The 18,675-nt window shown below is 36.7% G+C and overlaps 1 protein-coding gene across 3 annotated transcripts in view; it reads left to right on the top strand.

Annotated features, from left to right (window-relative positions):
* The first annotated feature begins 488 nt into the window (after positions 1–488).
* The window catches only part of ttyh2l (tweety homolog 2, like), a 47,040-nt gene continuing 28,853 nt past the window's right edge, over positions 489–18,675 (top strand). The window contains exons 1-2 of one of the 3 annotated variants that reach the window (XM_051885801.1): positions 489–989; positions 7,747–7,919. In XM_051885801.1, the coding sequence (XP_051741761.1) occupies positions 861–989; positions 7,747–7,919 (302 nt within the window). In that variant the 5' untranslated portion in view covers positions 489–860. The remainder of the gene's footprint in view (positions 990–7,746; positions 7,920–18,675) is intronic. The other 2 variants (XM_051885799.1, XM_051885800.1) reach the window with 2 other exon arrangements.

Consider the following 18,675-nt stretch of genomic DNA (forward strand, 5'->3'; position numbering starts at 1 on the left):
CCAAAAATGACAGTTAAGGGGTTAAGCCTAGTCCAAAACTAAAATGCACATTTGAGCTGTTTTAACAGAAAACAACTTACACTGGCATAGGCCTATCTTAAAATATGTCGGTGCCATTGTTTTGTCTCAAGATGCACACCAGTATAATGTTTTTTTTTTTTCTAAGGCACGTTTATAAAAGCTATTCAATATGCTAATTGAACTAAGGCTTAATGTTGACTTGTCTGTGAAACACTAAATCATAATTATGAGATTAAAACGTCATAACTATGAGATAAAAAAAAACGAAACTATGACGTCATAATTATGAGATTAAAAAACGAAATTATAAAATAAAAAAGTCGAAATTATGATTATAATAAATTATAATAACTTTTTATTTCTTAATAGTCATGACTTCTTGTCATAATTAGGCTATGATTTACCAAAGCATGTTTTTTTTTTTCTTCATATGTGGTGGAAATGGGCTTCCTTACATTTTGCCTGAAAATGGTGCCGGTCCTGTTTATACATGAGTTCACAACTTGTCTCGAGTGATCAGTGCCTTCGACGCTCGCTCCCTGAACGCGAGTGGTGCGCAGTCGCAGGAGAGACGCGTGGAGTCAGTCGGTGTCAGGGAGCCTTGAAGGGGTCACAGCTGATCACTCTGCATGCAGTCACACACTCAACTCTTGTGTTATGCATCCTTTTAAGCGAAAAAAGCTAGGGGAAATACTTTTTTGCGGTGTTTCCCTGTGTAGTCATCGTGTCTCGTCTTCGGGTGGCGGATCTTCGTTGTGTTTGGTGTTTTAATAGAGTGAACAGTGAGGATAACCGGAGCGCTCCAGAGATCAGCGGTGTGCTTGAGTTTCTCGCCCGGGATGGCCTCATTGCGCCAGGACTACATTGCCCCATGGTGGACCTACTGGCTGCACAATTTCCCGCATCTTAATGTTAATTTCCAGGCGGTTGATAACACTTTTAAACCGGAGGACGCCAGCTATCAGCAGGTGAGAGGATGGATTTTTAGTTTATGCAAACAAGATATATATGCTAATTAAGGTAGATTTGAATTGAAAGTTTGAACCGTGTTCTCAGAACAAGAGTGTTTTATTTATTGAAATGACCGAGGCTGGCTAGTTATATATGGCTCAAGAAAAAAAAAAATGTAGTTCATATTGAACACACGTTGACTTGACCACAATTGGAGCATGTTATTATACTTCACGGGGCAAGTTGTCACGATATAACATGCCATTAAACAGCCCATGACTTTCTAGCAAGTAAACAGTAAAACTATTATGAGTTTAGCTTTTCATTAGACTGCAAAGTAATGGATAATTTGGCCTAAATGAAAATAAATGAGTAACGTGCAAAATACCTAACCATTGTTTTGGCCAACAAATATTATAATTAATACATTGCATACATGTATAACTATAATGATTTAAAACATGTGACAACTTTTGTCCTGACCTTTAAGTGAAATTACTTTCGTTTTTGACTCTTTACTGTACGCCAGTGTCTAAAACAAATGTAGCCAGAAACCAATTTTATAACTTTTATAATTTTAAAATTTTATAAGTCTTTGCAGTTTCATCAGTGTTTTTTTTTTTCTCTTTTACAACTGATTTGCTGTTTGCAATGATCTGAAAACCAATTAAATTCCCTTTATATGCTACATTTTGAAATATATGCGAAATATATCCGAGTGAAACTGCTTCTTGAACAAGAACAAATGTAGGGCGGGATTTGTTTTTGTCCTTTGGGAATTGACTGGATGGTTGTGGTTTGCTATTGGTGGATCTCCTGTGAGTGACAGGTTGCCCCGCCCTCACGCCAGTAAACACATCATCAGAGAAGAGATGTCGCTGCAAGAGGGATGGGAAGTTATTTTGATTAAAGATTACAAGAGCACAATTAAAAAATGATTAAAACAGATAAATCATTTATAATAAGTACTTAAATATTTCATAAAAAAATAAGAATTGTCAATTTTGATTACATGGTGACCCCAAATATATTGTTAATGGCTTTTTACAGGAAGTCTAATCTTCTCAAATCAGTGTCAATGAACAGCAGGTTTCTACCGTGTATTGTCACATGCCCCACGTTTTCCTGTTTTCTGAGCAAGCATTGTTCAAAATGAGTTTGAAGCCAATACTTTAAGACATGTTCCTATACAGAAACTGACTTAATAAACCTACCCATAGAAATATTCACTGGAGTAAGTATTGTGACAGCTAGCCCCGGTCTCCTCTGTGAGTAAGCAGCTGAAGCAGTGGCATGTTCTTGCAGGTGTAGTGGTGGAACATGCAGGATGATGAGTGTGAAATGTAATTTTGTAAGTGGATCACAGGTTTCTCTCTGCTCTGCAGTTGTGTAGAACTCAGACAGGTTCTGTCGTCTGTGACTTGCACTCTTTATATGCATCTATTTGTTTACAAAATCCAAATTCATTACCGTTAAGACAAGAATTCCACACTCCAGTAATGGTTTGTACCTTCAGCATCCTGGGACCAAAAATGTGTGATAATTATAAATGTCTCTCACTGAACTCTAAATGTGCATTATCTGGTAAACACAGATGCGTCTGGTGGTGTGTCAGATCTCCGTTAAATTGTCTCTGTTTCCCCTGCGCTGTGATTAGTACTTTCACAGAATACAGTCTCCAGAGAAACATTTTCCTCATTGATTCAGTCAATACTTCTGCAGGGGTTTTTGTCAAAAAGTATATTATGTTCCTTGTTCAAGGTCACATTTCTCTGAGTTACTTGAGGAAATCAATAAAGCAGCAACTCAAGTTTATTTAATCTCTCATTCTAAAATTAAGTCTGCTTGTCAAATCTTCCTCTTGGTTAAATTCCCTCACTAGTGCTTATTTGAAATCAATCTCAGGAATTGTTCTTTTGAACATATTTCCAATACCTTCTTTAGGAATGTGTGTTATCAACAGACGTTGACATCGCGATTGGGTCATTCAGTGTCAAATCAACCAAATTTCGTAGACTTCCCCGACTCAAATTTTTGATTGTGTTCATATTTTTTCTGAAGAAAGAAAGAAGATAAATAGTGACGAGAGCCAAACAGATTGGTAGGTCTGTTAGTAAAATCTGTTGACTTAAGCAAACTTTGTTTCATTATATGCCAATGGTGAAGGTTCAAAAATGGGGAAAAAGCACTTCTTGTGTTTTTTGCCCAAATTTGCATGTCTGTAACTCAAGAAGTATTAAAGATATCTTAATATCCTTTTATTATTTGGTTTTTAAACAAACATTTCTTTTGGTATCTTCATTTTAAAGGCCCTCGATTGTTCAGTCCCAGCAGCTCCATGAGTAAATTGGTCAATTGTAAACATTTTCACTTTGCAAACATCTGATACTTTTTTTTATTTAAAGAGGAATATCTGAACAACAAATAATGTTAATGCTAGAAATGTATCTCGTGTTTTTCTATCAACACAATTGCATAGAACATAAATATTCCTTTTCCAAAGTTTGCATGCCTGTAATTCAAAAAGTTTTAAAGGTATCTCAATATGATTTTAGATGCTGGATATTATCGAACTTTTCATTTGAAATCTTGAATTTTAAGGCCCTGTATGGTTCAGTCCCATAGATATGGGGATCTCAATGCGGCTCCATGTTCAATTTGTTATATTTTACCAATTTTCAACGGTCGAAAACCAAATGTGGAATACAGTAGTTTGGCTTTCTTCTTCATTTATGTATTTCTTTCACCAGGAAAAAAAAAAAAAAGCTAAAGAGCAAAATCAAAATTTTTAGCTGAAGACTTCTGGTTGAGTTGACACGGAATGACTATATTAATATATACGGAATGAATATTATTTAATGTAGTTTTAGTTTTATGACATAATTTAACATTTCTCACAGCAATGACGCATGTCATGTGTAGTAAGTTCTTTTAAAGATGTATTGAAAGTACTAAAAGGTACCATGGTAGTTAAATCTAGTAGTTTTCTGGATATGCACGTTGGTTGTCATCATAGTTTTGATAGTAGATGAATATGGTAATTAGATGCCATCACTATACCATAGTACTACCATAGTACTTTTCTGTAAGGAACTATATGCAAATGAAAAATGCATTTCCTTCATTGCCTGTTCTTCTGAGTAGGCCTCCATCTCTCCTCTGTATGTTTTCTTTAGCACTGGCAGGAAGTTTGGTTTAATGTGGTGCTCTTTAAACTTCCTCTGATAACAATGCATGGGACAAATATAGAGTTATGTGGTTAGTTATGTAGCAGGTGTGTCGGTAGCAGGTTATAGAGTTAATTAGTAATTAAGTTGTTTAAAAATAGTGAACGTGTCCAGGGGGCTGTTGCATTGCTATTATTTCATAGCTTTGGATAAATACTGGAGGTCTCAGTATGTTTGCCTTTAATTATCAACTTTTTCTCAGATGTTACTTAAACTTCTTAGCAGAAATAAAAATGAGACCATTATTTAGGAGTGCAGAGTAGTAAAATGTGGATAGAATATATATATAAAGTTTTTGAAGAACATCATGAGAAATGTTTGAGGTCTTGGTGAGATCTCTGACTTTTGATTGCATACAGCAGTGGACAAACTATGCAAATCAAGTACTTGAGTAAAAGTACAGATACACAGTAAAAGTATAAGTACTCTGCTTCAATTTTACTTGAGCAAAAGTACAAAAGTGCTTGATTTTTTTTTTTTTTTTTTTTTGTAATGTACTTGGGTATCAAAATTACTGTTTGGATTTAAGTCTATGATTGGATTATTATTGCAGTGATTATTATGTTTCTAGCATGTTATGTTTGTCAACAGTTCTTTTAACCCTAATTGATGGAGTGTGTAGATTTTCATTTCTTAAACAACCATGTACGAAGACACATCATGGCCATATTTCAGGATGACAATGTCAAAATTCACCAGGGTTAAAATTGTGAAAGAATGGTTCAGAGAGCATGAAGAATCATTTTCACACATGAATTGGCACCTCTGAGTCCAGACCTTAATTTCAATGAAAGTCTTTGGGATGTGCTGGAGAAGACTTTACAGAGTGCTCACCTCTTGCATTGTCAACACAAGATTTTGACCAAAAATTGATGCACCTCTTGATGGAAATAAATGTTGTGATTTTGTTTTTACACTCAATCAATTAGGGTTAGAAGAATTGTTGTAAAACATATAAGATTCTAGAAACATAATAATCACTGCAATAATGATTAAATTATTTACTCTTAAAGCTGCAGTCCGTAACTTTTTTTGGTTAAAAATGATCTAAAATAAATTTGAGTAAGTACATAACCAAACAGTGTATAAAACTATCTCCTTACCTTAGCTCAATTCACAACGGTAAGCTTGTACAAATGTTTTATAATAAAATTGGTACTGGTGGGTTTCCACGTGAAATTCGAGCATGCAGCCATTCGTCTTTGCATCATTGTGTCACGTCTGTTTACATAAAGAAGGAGTCCCAGCTAGTAGGCTATATGGCATGAGGAGGATGCTGTAGGTGGTGGATCATTTATAGCCTTTTCTCACAGCAGCTGGAATAATTAAATTAATAATTTTGATGGCAGATTGTATGGAATGACAAGTGGACAAATAGAGAATAGACTGTACAGAAATTGAAATCCACAGGTAACACTAATACACACTAAATACACATAGTCACGCAATGCTGATGTTGTTAACATTAACAATTTGAGAACAAAGTATAACAATAATAATAATTTGCGCGGTTTGATGTGATCCGAGCTAAGTGATTTTAATCACCATTGGCAGCATGATTTATAGCTTTTTTTTTCCTCTCAGTTGGTCAGAACAAAAGTGGCAGATTTTTTACTTACTTATTCAGATGACATTTTCTGGTGAAAATTCTTATTTTGCTCATACTTCCAAGACTACAATCTGTGATTCTGAAGTACATGTGCAGTATCCACAATTGTGGTGACTGAGTTGTGCCGATGCACAATCCACGTAAAGAGGATAATTCCACAAACAACTGCAATTGCAGGTTTCAAACAGAGATGGCGACAATAAGGGAAACCTTACGGACTGCAGCTTTAAGCATTTGCCTATTTAAATCCAAACAGTGACTTTTTTTTTTTTTTTTGGCTGGGCATTGTATGAACCATGAACCATTTATTTAGCATTTGTATATACTTAATCCAACAATAAGGAAGATTTGTGGGTGAAGACATTGATTATATATTGATTTGTAAGTAAACAGTTTATTTTATTTGTAGCAATTTATAGCATTTTATTTTATTACCAAAACATAGGCCTACACTATCAAAACATCAAACTTCAGTATACTAAAATATCAAGTTACTGATAATTAAGTTGTTCAAAGAAGTGAAAATAACAAAATATACTATGTATTATGTAAAATTTAAGAAAATACAGTGTGGTGACAAATACTATAAACATGCAATATAAAAACAGACGTCACGTGGGGAAAAAAAATGTATTTGAAGAAGAACGTTATGCAAGCATGCTAGTTTTATATAATTTAAAACTACTAAAAAAATGCTATATGGGCATAAATTTGCATTAGTTTAATGTTATTTATAGATTTTACCTAAAGTAGCCTATCCCATACACATGCAAACATGGGCTTGCTCACGTTCAAGCATTTCATACAATTGACTTAAACAGCTCGCCCTTTTACAGCAAATTTAGCTACAAATAACTGACAGTCATGAGCTAGTTATGATTTTCATTAACTAATCAACATTAAAATTCAGCATTAGTGACTAACAATCCTCAAATTGTTATATAGTGGTTTAACTGTACCAGTTTGAGCATTAAGAATAATTTCACGCCACCATTTAGTGATTTTAGTCATTTTGCTCAGAATTTCCCAAGAGCATGTTGTGATTATCTAATGTGAAATTCAGTTTTGCACTCTGGCGTAACCACACTTTTTGTTGTCCCTTGACGCAAAATTAAAGTTTAAAAGCTTGGAGTGGTATTTGTTTTGCATTTAAATGAGCAATAGCCCTTTTCAGTATTTTCTTAACTGAATAATATCTAATATATCTATATCTAATATCCAGCTGCCCTTCTGCTATCCCTGGATCACAAGACTCCAGAGCTGATGTGCTTTACTTTCATCACATGATGTTCGACTCAAAGACTGAACATTTCTGTTTAGCCTCAGTCCATGTGGGTTACCATGGCGATGTGCATGGGGGCCCAAGCTCGCCCTCATAACAACCATTATATGATTTATCCGCCTACAGCTGCCATGAACTGTTCGAGGCACAACGTCAAGAAACATAATCTCGTAGAGGTGTGAACACCTTTGTTTTTCAATTTTCTACATAGTGTTCAGAAAAACGCATAACATTTATTCAGTTCTTTAATCATAACATCACGAATAATGTATAATGTACCACATGTGTCAAGTGTAGCCTTAGAACATTTCCAGTTTTACACTGAAAAAAAAAAAAAATATTTAAGGCATTTTGTTTAAAACATAACTTTCCTAAATTGTTTAAATTGATACAAAACTATTTAGAATTGGGTTAAGAAAAATTTATTTAATTCAAGATATAAATACTCAATTTCAATATCTTGAATTATTTAAGCATTTTTTTATGATGATCTTTTACTGAACACCAAAACAATAATACTGATTTAAAAATGATGCAGTTTAATCAACTTTGTCTTGCACTGCATCACTGAAGTCAGATGAATCAACATTAAGAGCTTTTCTACTTCCTGTTTGGTTTGACCATCTGCTCAATGTTTGCTTGACTCTGTTCCGCAGTCTCTGATCTTCCTGGCCTGTGTTTCTGCCGTGGGTCTGGGATTGAGTCTGCTGGTATTGTCTATATATCTGACCTGCCTGTGCTGCTGCCGAAGGGAAGAGGATGAGGAAGTCAAAAGGCCTGACACCTGCTGTGTCACATGGGCTGCTGTTATCACCGGTCTGGTCATATGGTGAGTAAAAAAAGAGTTTTGCACCCATCTGGACATATGTGAATTTTTGAATACATCATCATGTTTGTGTCACTGAATGCTATTGCAGATGCAGTATTATGGCATTTATTTGGCAGACACTTTAGAGTCAGTGACGTAGCTTTTTTCTGTCTATGGACATTAGTTCAGAAATACATGGCTCAAAAGACATTTAAAGACATTAATGCTTATATTCAGCAAGGAAACATTAAATTGACAGTAAAGACAGAAGATTTTACAGAAGATTTCTATTTAAAATACATGCTGTTCTTTTGAACTTCATATTTATCTAATAGTCCTGAGAAAAAAAAAAAAAAAGAGTAATGGCTACTGAAAATTCAGCTTTCCCATCATAGGAATAAAATAAAAATGTGTGTGTGTGTATGTATATATATATATATATATATATATATATAATATAATATAATATATATATATATATATATATATATATATATATATACATACAAAACAGTTGCTTTTAGGGCTGGGTAAACAGTGTTGATTTCTCGATTTTAATCGATTCTCATTTGTACGAACCGATATCGATTCTTAAATCCCAAGAATCGATTAGTCTGTTTTCAGTTGATGAATGAACAGAACATGTAGAGCGCCTCCCATCCAATAAATCGCAATAATCTTTGTGCTTTGTTACTTTTGATATGAAGCAAAGCCTCAGATTTCAAATGACATCCATCTTATTATGAGATTCAAAAAATAAATACCGTTTTGGCGCTGTTTAATGTGACGTGACAGATCGTTGTAGCGCCTCAGTAAAAGAGAAGCAGCAGCACGGAGCGCATGCGAACATCCTCTCCTCCGCTTTAATACCAGTTAGAGCGCGAAATAAACATGACTAAACATCTGAAGGTATGTTAAAATATACAGTACAACTTACCGAAATCCGTATCATGTCTCGTGTGATAGCTCAATCAGTGTTTCAACCTCGGAAAGACATCAATAAAACAGCTTGTAAACAATGTCGCATAACGTCACATTTACCTCAGAAAAACATATTCAGTGACTAAACTCATTAGTCAGCTAGAAAAGTGAACTCTAGAAAGCAGCATTATGATAAATATAGCTATGCACCGTTAAATATTCATTATAATGTTCTTCAATATTTAATGCATGTTTGAATAAATCAGTTATGACAGCCACGATTTAAATGTTTATATTAAAAAAAAAAAAAAAAAAAAAAAACGAATTGGAGTAGAAATATGATTGTGTAATTCTAAACTTTATTTATTATAAAAAAAACATAATTGAGTGTAATTTAAGTGTTTGAATATAAATAAGTTAATTTTAACCTTCAATATTATAGTAAAGTAGTACCAACTGACTCCCATGTGTAGTTTACAGCATTAGTTGAGAGATTTTTTTCCTCTAGAAAATTTGCCATGTACTGTAACTGATATACTACATCCAAAATAATCTATATCGAATCGAAATCATAATCGAATCGAAGCCCTAGTTGCCAGCCCTAGTTGCTTTGAATTGTAATAATATTTCAGAATTGTAATAAATAGTATTTTTGAATTGTAATAAAATCTCAGGTTTATACACTTTTTACAAAAATAATAATAATAATAATAATAATAATAATAATAATTAGAAAACAGACATTCTTTTATAATTGTATTTTTTTCTTGTTTTATTGTTTACAATGAATAGATTAAGGAATACAAAGAAGGCTGATGGGAGGGTACTGAATGATGTCCCGGGTTACTAAAGACCCGAGTTATGCATTTAAGGGTTAACCTGTGGCATTTCATTTAGGATATCAGCAGTATTTTACCATGGATAAGGGTGCGTTTAGATTGGATTTGTTATGCGACAGGTTAATGGGTGAGATGTTAGCTGTGGAAGAGATATTTTTAGTATTTAAGCTTGTGTGCTTTGACCTCACACACAGTTTCTTGTTCTCCCGAACGGCGGAGCAAATCAGAGCATGAACCGCTGCTTTCAGCTCCGATTGGTAGGAATTAAGATGGAAACTCAATTCTAATTTTGTGAGAATTAATCCTCCTTCACCTCTGCTCTCTTTGAGCCGGATATGTTGCGTAAATTCATTCTCTGCTAACCAGCACACACGTGTCACAGGATTCATTATGTCCGGTGCATGTCATTAGAATGAAAACACGTCAGGGTCTCTTATGCACAAAGTCTGCTGGAGATCACTTTTACAGTAAGTTATGGACCAGTTTCAGGATCCAGAAAGTGGGATACACGTCTGGTAAGAAGTCGGGACAGTTGGTATGTGCACGAATGATATCTTAAAGCTCAGTTCATACCCTCAGAAGAACCTATGAATCGATCTTCCCAGAGGCTTAAACCTCTAGAGCATCGAAGAGTTAGCACACTGCTAACACTGTTTGCTTTTCATTATGTCAATAAAAGAGAACAAATGCTTTTGCTAAAGTGATAAATTGAATTGGCAGAGGGTTCAGCTTAAACTTGTGACAGTCATGAAAGTTTAAGTCCTGATTAAGTTAACATTCCAGATCTAGACACAGGGCCTGTTGTCATGTTAAGTGCTGCTGCGTGATGCTACTTAGCATAAAGTCTGACTTAACCCTTCACTTGTGTACATGTATTCTAACACAGTCTATTATTCATAATTGGCTCTTTTAAAGACCTATATAAAATCCATATTGGAGTTTTGTGAATCCAGATGATTTTGAGAGTGTTGGGGAGACTTACTCAAAATGTCATTTGCATTGTATCATGGAAGTTGGCTGATTAGCTTCTTTGCCACAATTTACATTATCATGGTAACAACAACTTCTCTGATTGATGAATCTCAGCCCAGGATTATGTATTAGGGTAGCTTTTCCAGTGAAAAATTTATTGCGTCATCACATACTGTATAGTATGTACTACATTTGGTTTGAAACTTACTTCGTGACCGTTAAAAAAGTGTTTTAAATAGTTTAAATAGTATGAATGTGTGTGTAGTATAAATAAAGTTCGGACTATTGTCATGTGACCTACCAGCATCAGTTGCGTCGCTTCACTGCCATTCACGACGCCTTTCCTGTGGCCTCCTGAGATAGTAGTGTCCATCAGATGCACACTTCAGAATCTCATAGGGCTGGGACAATATATCTATGCATCGCAAATCAAGAAATGAGTCTGGATCGGTAATACCGCATATCTCACTATTCCTTAACCGTGACAGCCCTAATCTGCTGTTCAAAACTAAGCTCAAAAACGATTAACGATATGCGATGCATTTGGAAAATATCAGAAACAACCCACGAGTCGCAATGCATCGATATATTGTCCCAGCCCTAGAATCTTGGTGAAAGTTGTAGGTCATCCGGGTACTTTTCACCTACTGTTTTTTGAATACTGTGAATTCGGACATACTAGGCTCACATACTGTTTTTCATCTATTATATAGTATGGAAGTAGGCATATTCGGACACCGCGACAGTGTTCTAAAAACACTGAGCACTGATGTTAAAGGAGATCTTTAAACTTTTTAAAAATGTGTTTTTAAAATCTCAAAAGCATGTTCTGTGACTGGCCCCTAATTCAGTAATAACCTTCTTATGGTATATAATTAGAGTCTGAGTAAGGGTTTAGTGGAGGCATCAAGTTGCAAGCTCAGTTTTCTCATTTCCTCCACTTACTATATGACATCACCTTCCTCCTACTGTTTCCTTTCTAGCACAGATAAACATGACTTGTGCTTGTGGTTTTTCTTTGGTCATTTTCATTTTTCAGTTTTTGTCCTTAAATAAATCTTTGAAAACCCCATACCAGTTGACCACTTATCTAAAATTTGGAAACATACATTTCTAAATGTATATAGTGGCTGTGACCCTGCGTGAGGTCACTGTAGTGCAAATATATTAAAAACAAGAGGTGGTGTACTGCAGCAGATCATGTTCTTAAGCTAAGACACTATTATACTAAGACCTTAACTCAATAATGTGACTGTTTATCTCATTTATGTTTTTGTCGGGTGGTCCTTATTGGATTATCCCATCAGCTCTAAGTCGCTCTTTAATTCCATTATATTACCATTTTTAATTTTAAAAAGTAAAAAAGAACGGGAATAGTTTTCGTTGTCAGTGTTTCCGTTCCTTATAAAACACTTGGATGTAGGTCGTAAACACCATTGCCATGTATATCAGAAGCCAGTTCTCCCCTTTAGCCACTGTAGGAAACTCAGAAGCGAAGACCAGGAGACTTGGAAGTATCTTCAGCAGAATTCTTTATTGAGAACATGCTGTTGGTCGCTGCAGTCATCAAGTCTGACTAAGGGAGCTGAACATTGTATTTTATAGGCATTCAGTGGTCAGTCTTTAAAGGTGTTGACCTTACACACAGCCTTAGAACAAAATCATCTAAAGACAATACAGGGAATTACCCCCGACACCTTAGTTTTTCATATAATGTTATGTCAGGATGTAGGATCTGCAGATCTTAAACAGATTCTTAAATTTTTAATCCCACACCACGTTTCCTTCACATTTACAGAATAACATTAGCCCTGTTCACCCCATACTCCACAGTTTTCCAGTTTATCTCAATTTTTGCTAATCATAAACAAGCGTTCTTTTCAGTTAGCCATGCTCTAAGCTCTAATGACAGCGCTGACCCCATTAAAGCCCTGCAGAGATGGCTGATGGGTTAAGATTCAGCCGCAGTGGGTCATTTCAGCAGGAACTGACCTTCTAATTCTTATCCAGCTTCAGAACAGCATCTGATGCTGACAGTTTTTGAGATAGTGTGTCTCTCATTTGCACATTTGGACATATTAGGCATTTAAATGGCACTTTATCCCGCATCGCTCTATCAGTGCTCAGCGGGAGCATGCAAGTGTTTATTGAAGCATTGGATAAGTCCTCCAGTGGCTTAGAAGAGGATCACCAATCAGTCCTCAATGTTATTTATTCTATTGAAGACAAAAGGAGAAGATTTGAAGAATCTCTATGCAGATCTGTCTATACTACAACAGTTTGTGGTAACACTTTACAATAAGGTTTCATTTGTCAACATTAGTTAACTATATTAGCTAACATGAACAACACTTCTACAGTATTTATTATTCTTAGTTGATGTTAAAGGGATAGTTCACCCAAAAATGAAAATTCTGTCATCATTTACTCCCCCTCAAGTTGTTCCAAACCTATATAAATGTCTTTGTTCTGCTGAACACAAAGGAAAATATTTGGAAGTATGTCAATAACCAAACAGATCTCATTCCCCATTGGTTACCATAGTGGGGAAAATAAATACTATGGAAGTCAACGGGGATGAGATCTGTTGAGATGTACTGACATTCTTCCAATATCTTCCTTTGTGTTCAGCAGAACAAAGACATTTATATAGACTATTAAAATAGTCCATGTGACTACAGTGGATTAACCTTAATGTTATGAAGTGACGAGAATATTTATTGTGCCCAAAAACAAAGACGCAAAACTATCACAGAATGGTTCGATCTTACATGTGTCATATATTCCAAGTGTTCTGGGGGTATACGATAGGGTTTGGTGAAAACAAACCAAAATTCAATGTATTATTTAACAAAAATCCAGACCTTGGCCATTGGTCTTCTGTGCACGGCTATGCGACGTGCGCGTTTTCGAGACTCCATTAGCACTGCAGTTCACTCTGTCTTGCCCAGACAAAGCACACAAGTTGTGAGAAATCATGACTAAGAAAAACGTGACATGAAATGCAATACATGTACTTTCTTATCTGATTTGAACATTGGTTCTAGGTATTGTATTTCATGTCATGTTTTTATTATTTTGATTTCTCACAACTTTGGAGTGGACTGCGGCGCTAATAGAGTCTTACAAATGTGCAGCCATGCACAGAAGACCAATGGCCAAGGTAAGTTTTTCCTTTACGCAATACATAAAATTTCAGTTTTTCACCAAACCCTATCGTATCCTCCCAGAAAACTTAGAATGACATCAGACCATTCTGTGATACTTTTGCATCTTTTTAATTTAAAGCCTGATGCTGGTCACTTTTTTTCACGCAATTATATGGATGAGTTCAAGCTGGACATTTTTGTAATTTCTCCTTTTGTGGTTTGAAAAAGAATGAATGGGATACAGTGTTAGAACAACAGCATTTTGGGTAAATGATGACTTAAATTTCATTTTAGGGTGAGCTATCCCTTTAATATGAACATGTTAAAAACCCCACAGGCAGTGTTTGTATGATCCACTTCTTTAAGAACTATTTAAATCTTTGCACTTTCACATGTTTAATCGTTCACTGTGTCCAGTCATTTATTTCAAATTTGCACTGTATTTGCTTTTGGCACTTCAATAAATGGAGGGAATGTAGGTGAGATGTAACCAGATGAGCAGTGATTTCAGCAGCTTGCTGGATGCCGAGGGTGAAAGCCAGGCTAGCACACTCACCCGCTAATGGGAGCAGAAATGCTGCTGGCCTGAGGGAGTTGTAGTAATGATATAAGGAAAGAGCCTGGAATCCATCATGCTTAGGGGAAATCAGAGACAGGATTCTCACTCAGACCACCTGCCTCCACACCAGCACACACACACATCCTGTTGAGGAGTTATTATAGCAGGACAGTGTATGCCATCTGCTCAGTCTCCACTGTCCTTCAGTGGGTTTCTTGCATTGAATGTGTTTTTAGACTGGTTTTTGTTCAGAAGTGTGTGATATCTGACAACAAATAGTGTAGTCTTGAGAGTGTGTGTTCATGTGGGTGTTTGTGGTTGAACAAGGTAATGTGTGTTTGTTAAAAAAGGGGTGTCAAAGACAAAAAACTCCAGTCTGGCCCATGAGATGCTTTGAGGAAATTTTCTTTTTAAAAAAGTGAAATATGCTACAAATTAAATGGCGTGTACTCATAATATATGTTTTAAATAGAGCTGGACAGATAAACACAACAACAATTTGAAGAATTTTGTACATCATTTCAATATGTGGTAGAGCCTTTATTTTAATTATGCACAGCATTCAAATTCATGCTTTTCAGCTGAAACCGAATCTGTGGGTAACAGTGTCCTTTGGCGACCCAGTTTGTTTTGTCCCACTTTTAAGTTTGAGTCACTCAGTAATGGCAATGATGGCATGGACAAGGGGAAAATACTAGAGGTAAAAAACAAAGATTATTAAATCATGCCATGAATACCAAATTAGTGATTGCATAGAAATTCTTTTTTTTTTTTTCTCCTTAAAATAAGCACAGGATGTGTGCTAAAAAGGTCAGCAGATTCGTTCTTGGGCTAGTTATTGGTTATAAAATAAAAAGTTATTTTTTTCTGAAGAGCACGTTCAATCTGCATGGGTATGCCAAATAAATAAATAAATAAAAAAAATAATAAAAAGTGAAAAATAAATATATTGTCTACTGAACATTTTGTCTTATTTAGCTGTAATTTAGGTTTTCTAATCCTTCTCTGCTTCTGTCTCTCTCTCTCTCTCTGTGTGTGTGTGTGTGTGTTTTATATACAGGTGCTGATCATATAATTAGAATATCATCAAAAAGTTGATTTATTTCAATAATTCCATTCAAAAAGTGAAACTTGTATATTATATTCATTCATTACACACAGACTGATATATTTCAAATGTTTATTTCTTTTAATTTTGATGATTATAACTGACAACTAAGGAAAATCCCAAATTCAGTATCTCAGAAAATCAGAATATTACTTAAAACCAATACAAAGAAAGGATTTTTAGAAATCTTGGCCAACTGAAAAGTATGAACATGAAAAGTATGAGCATGTACAGCACTCAATACTTAGTTGGGGCTCCTTTTGCCTGAATTACTGCAGCAATGCGGCGTGGCATGGAGTCGATCAGTCTGTGGCACTGCTCAGGTGTTATAAGAGCCCAAGTTGCTCTGATAGTGGCCTTCAGCTCTTCTGCATTGTTGGGTCTGGCATATCGCATCTTCCTCTTCACAATACCCCATAGATTTTCTATGGGGTTAAGGTCAGGCGAGTTTGCTGGCCAATTAAGAACAGGGATACCATGGTCCTTAAACCAGGTACTGGTATCTTTGGCACTGTGTGCAGGTGCCAAGTCCTGTTGGAAAATGAAATCTGCATCTCCATAAAGTTGGTCAGCAGCAGGAAGCATGAAGTGCTCTAAAACTTCCTGGTATACGGCTGCGTTGACCTTGGACCTCAGAAAACACAGTGGACCAACACCAGCAGATGACATGGCACCCCAAACCATCACTGACTGTGGAAACTTCACACTGGACCTCAAGCAACGTGGATTGTGTGCCTCTCCTCTCTTCCTCTAGACTCTGGGACCCTGATTTCCAAAGGAAATGCAAAATTTACTTTCATCAGAGAACATAACTTTGGACCACTCAGCAGCAGTCCAGTCCTTTTTGTCTTTAGCCCAGGCGAGACGCTTCTGACGCTGTCTGTTGTTCAAGAGTGGCTTGACACAAGGAATGCGACAGCTGAAACCCATGTCTTGCATACGTCTGTGCGTAGTGGTTCTTGAAGCACTGACTCCAGCTGCAGTCCACTCTTTGTGAATCTCCCCCACATTTTTGAATGGGTTTTGTTTCACAATCCTCTCCAGGGTGCTGTTATCCCTATTGCTTGTACACTTTTTTTTCTACCACATCTTTTCCTTCCCTTTGCCTCTCTATTAATGTGCTTGGACACAGAGCTCTTTGAACAGCCAGCCTCTTTTGCCTTTTGTGTCTTGCCCTCCTTGTGCAAGGTGTCAATGGTCGTCTTTTGGACAACTGTCAAGTCAGCAGTCTTCCCCATGATTGTGTAGCCTACAGAACTAGACTGAGAGACCATTTAAAGGCCTTTGCAGGTGTTTTGAGTTAATTAGCTGATTAGAGTGTGGCACCGGGTGTCTTCAATATTGAACATTTTCACAATATTCTAATTTTCTGAGATACTGAATTTGGGATTTTCCTTAGTTGTCAGTTATAATCATCAAAATTACATGAAATAAACATTTGAAATATATCAGTCTGTGTGTAATGAATGAATATAATATACAAGTTTCACTTTTTGAATGGAATTAGTGAAATAAATCAACTTTTTGATGATATTCTAATTATATGACCAGCACCTGTATATTTAACTACAACAGAAAAGTTATAAGGTTATATGCCTTCTGTATGTGTGTGTGTGTGTTTTTTAAGATGTCTTTTTGGCATTTTTGCCTGCTATTGAGATAGGACATTGTTGAGGGCTTACAGAAAGAGAGAGGGGGACGGGTTTGGAAAAGGACTATGAGCTGATATGCCTTATGTGGTTAAAATACTTTTTCGTGCATTTTGCCTGTTTCCTAGGGTGCTGCTAGAGCTGGTTACTATGGTGATGTTATGCATTTCTGGGGAGTTTTGGGTGATAGATTGATAGATAGATGGACCGATTGATGGATGAGCGGATGGACAGACAGACGTATGGGTGGATGGATGGATGGATGGACGGGTGGGTGGATGGATGGATGGATGGATGGATGGATGGACGGGTGGGTGGATGGATGGATGAATGGACGGATGGATGGGCAGATGGATGGACGGACAGGTAGGTGGATGGATGAATGGACAGATGGATGGATGGGTGAATGGCTGAATGGACAGATGGACGGTAGATGGATGGATGGATGGACGCATGGGTGAATGGATTAATGGACAGATGGACAGGTGGATGGACGGATGGATGGACGGACTGATGGACAGGCGGATGGATGGACTGATGGACAGGTGGATGAATGGATGGACAGGTGAACGGATGGATGGATGGATGGAGACAGATGGATGGATGGATAAACTGGTGGATGAATGGATGAACGGGTGGATGGACGGATGGACATATAAGTGAATGAATGAATGGACGGTTGGATGGACAGGTAGATGGAAGGATGGACGATAGATAGATAGATGGACCGACGGATGGGCAGATTGATGGATGGATGGATGGATGGGTGGATGGATAGACGGATGGGTGAATGGATAGATGGATAGATGGGTGGCTGGATGGATGGATGGATGGATGGATGGATGGAGGGGCGGGTGGATTACTGGATGAACAGGTGGATGGACGGATGGACAGATAAGTGAATGAATGAATGGATGGTTGGATGGACAGGTAGATGGAAGGATGGACGATAGATAGATAGATAGATGGATAGATGGGTGAATGTATGAATGGATGGATGGTTGAACGGGTGGATGAATGCATGGACAGGATGGGATAGATAGATGGATGGATAGATAGCAACAATAACAGCAAAATTTTCAATAAGAAAAGCTGAAACCTCCTATAATTCATGCCAATGTAACAGTCTGCTGTGATCCACAGCCAATACACTGTTTTTGCATTTGTCAGTCTGAAAAATATCCTCTCTGCTGAAGCCATCAAAGAAAATGAGAAGAAATATCACGTCTGGAGTGGACTGTGTCTCACATAGCGGCTCTAACATACGGATTGGGGGGGTTTAGATCCCTTGCTGAGATGGGCTGAGCGGCGCTAATTCTTGACAGTCTGCACACATGGTACTGATGAGGTTGCTTAATGAAGCTGATCTGATGCTGTCTGGAGAAGAGAGCAGACTGGCTGCTGGCCTGTTAAGACGCAGCACAGCAGTCTAATCAGGTAGACCACAGTTCTGGAGGTTTCTTTGAAATATTACTTTAGATTTCACATTAGAAGCTACCTTGAGACCAATTGAGTCAAAATGATGAATTTTTTAGTCAAACTGGTACTGGTGAGCGCACTGGTGAGCGCACTGTTTATTG

The sequence above is a fragment of the Ctenopharyngodon idella genome, chromosome 3 (assembly GCF_019924925.1).
Source record: "Ctenopharyngodon idella isolate HZGC_01 chromosome 3, HZGC01, whole genome shotgun sequence".
Taxonomy (NCBI): domain Eukaryota; kingdom Metazoa; phylum Chordata; class Actinopteri; order Cypriniformes; family Xenocyprididae; genus Ctenopharyngodon; species Ctenopharyngodon idella.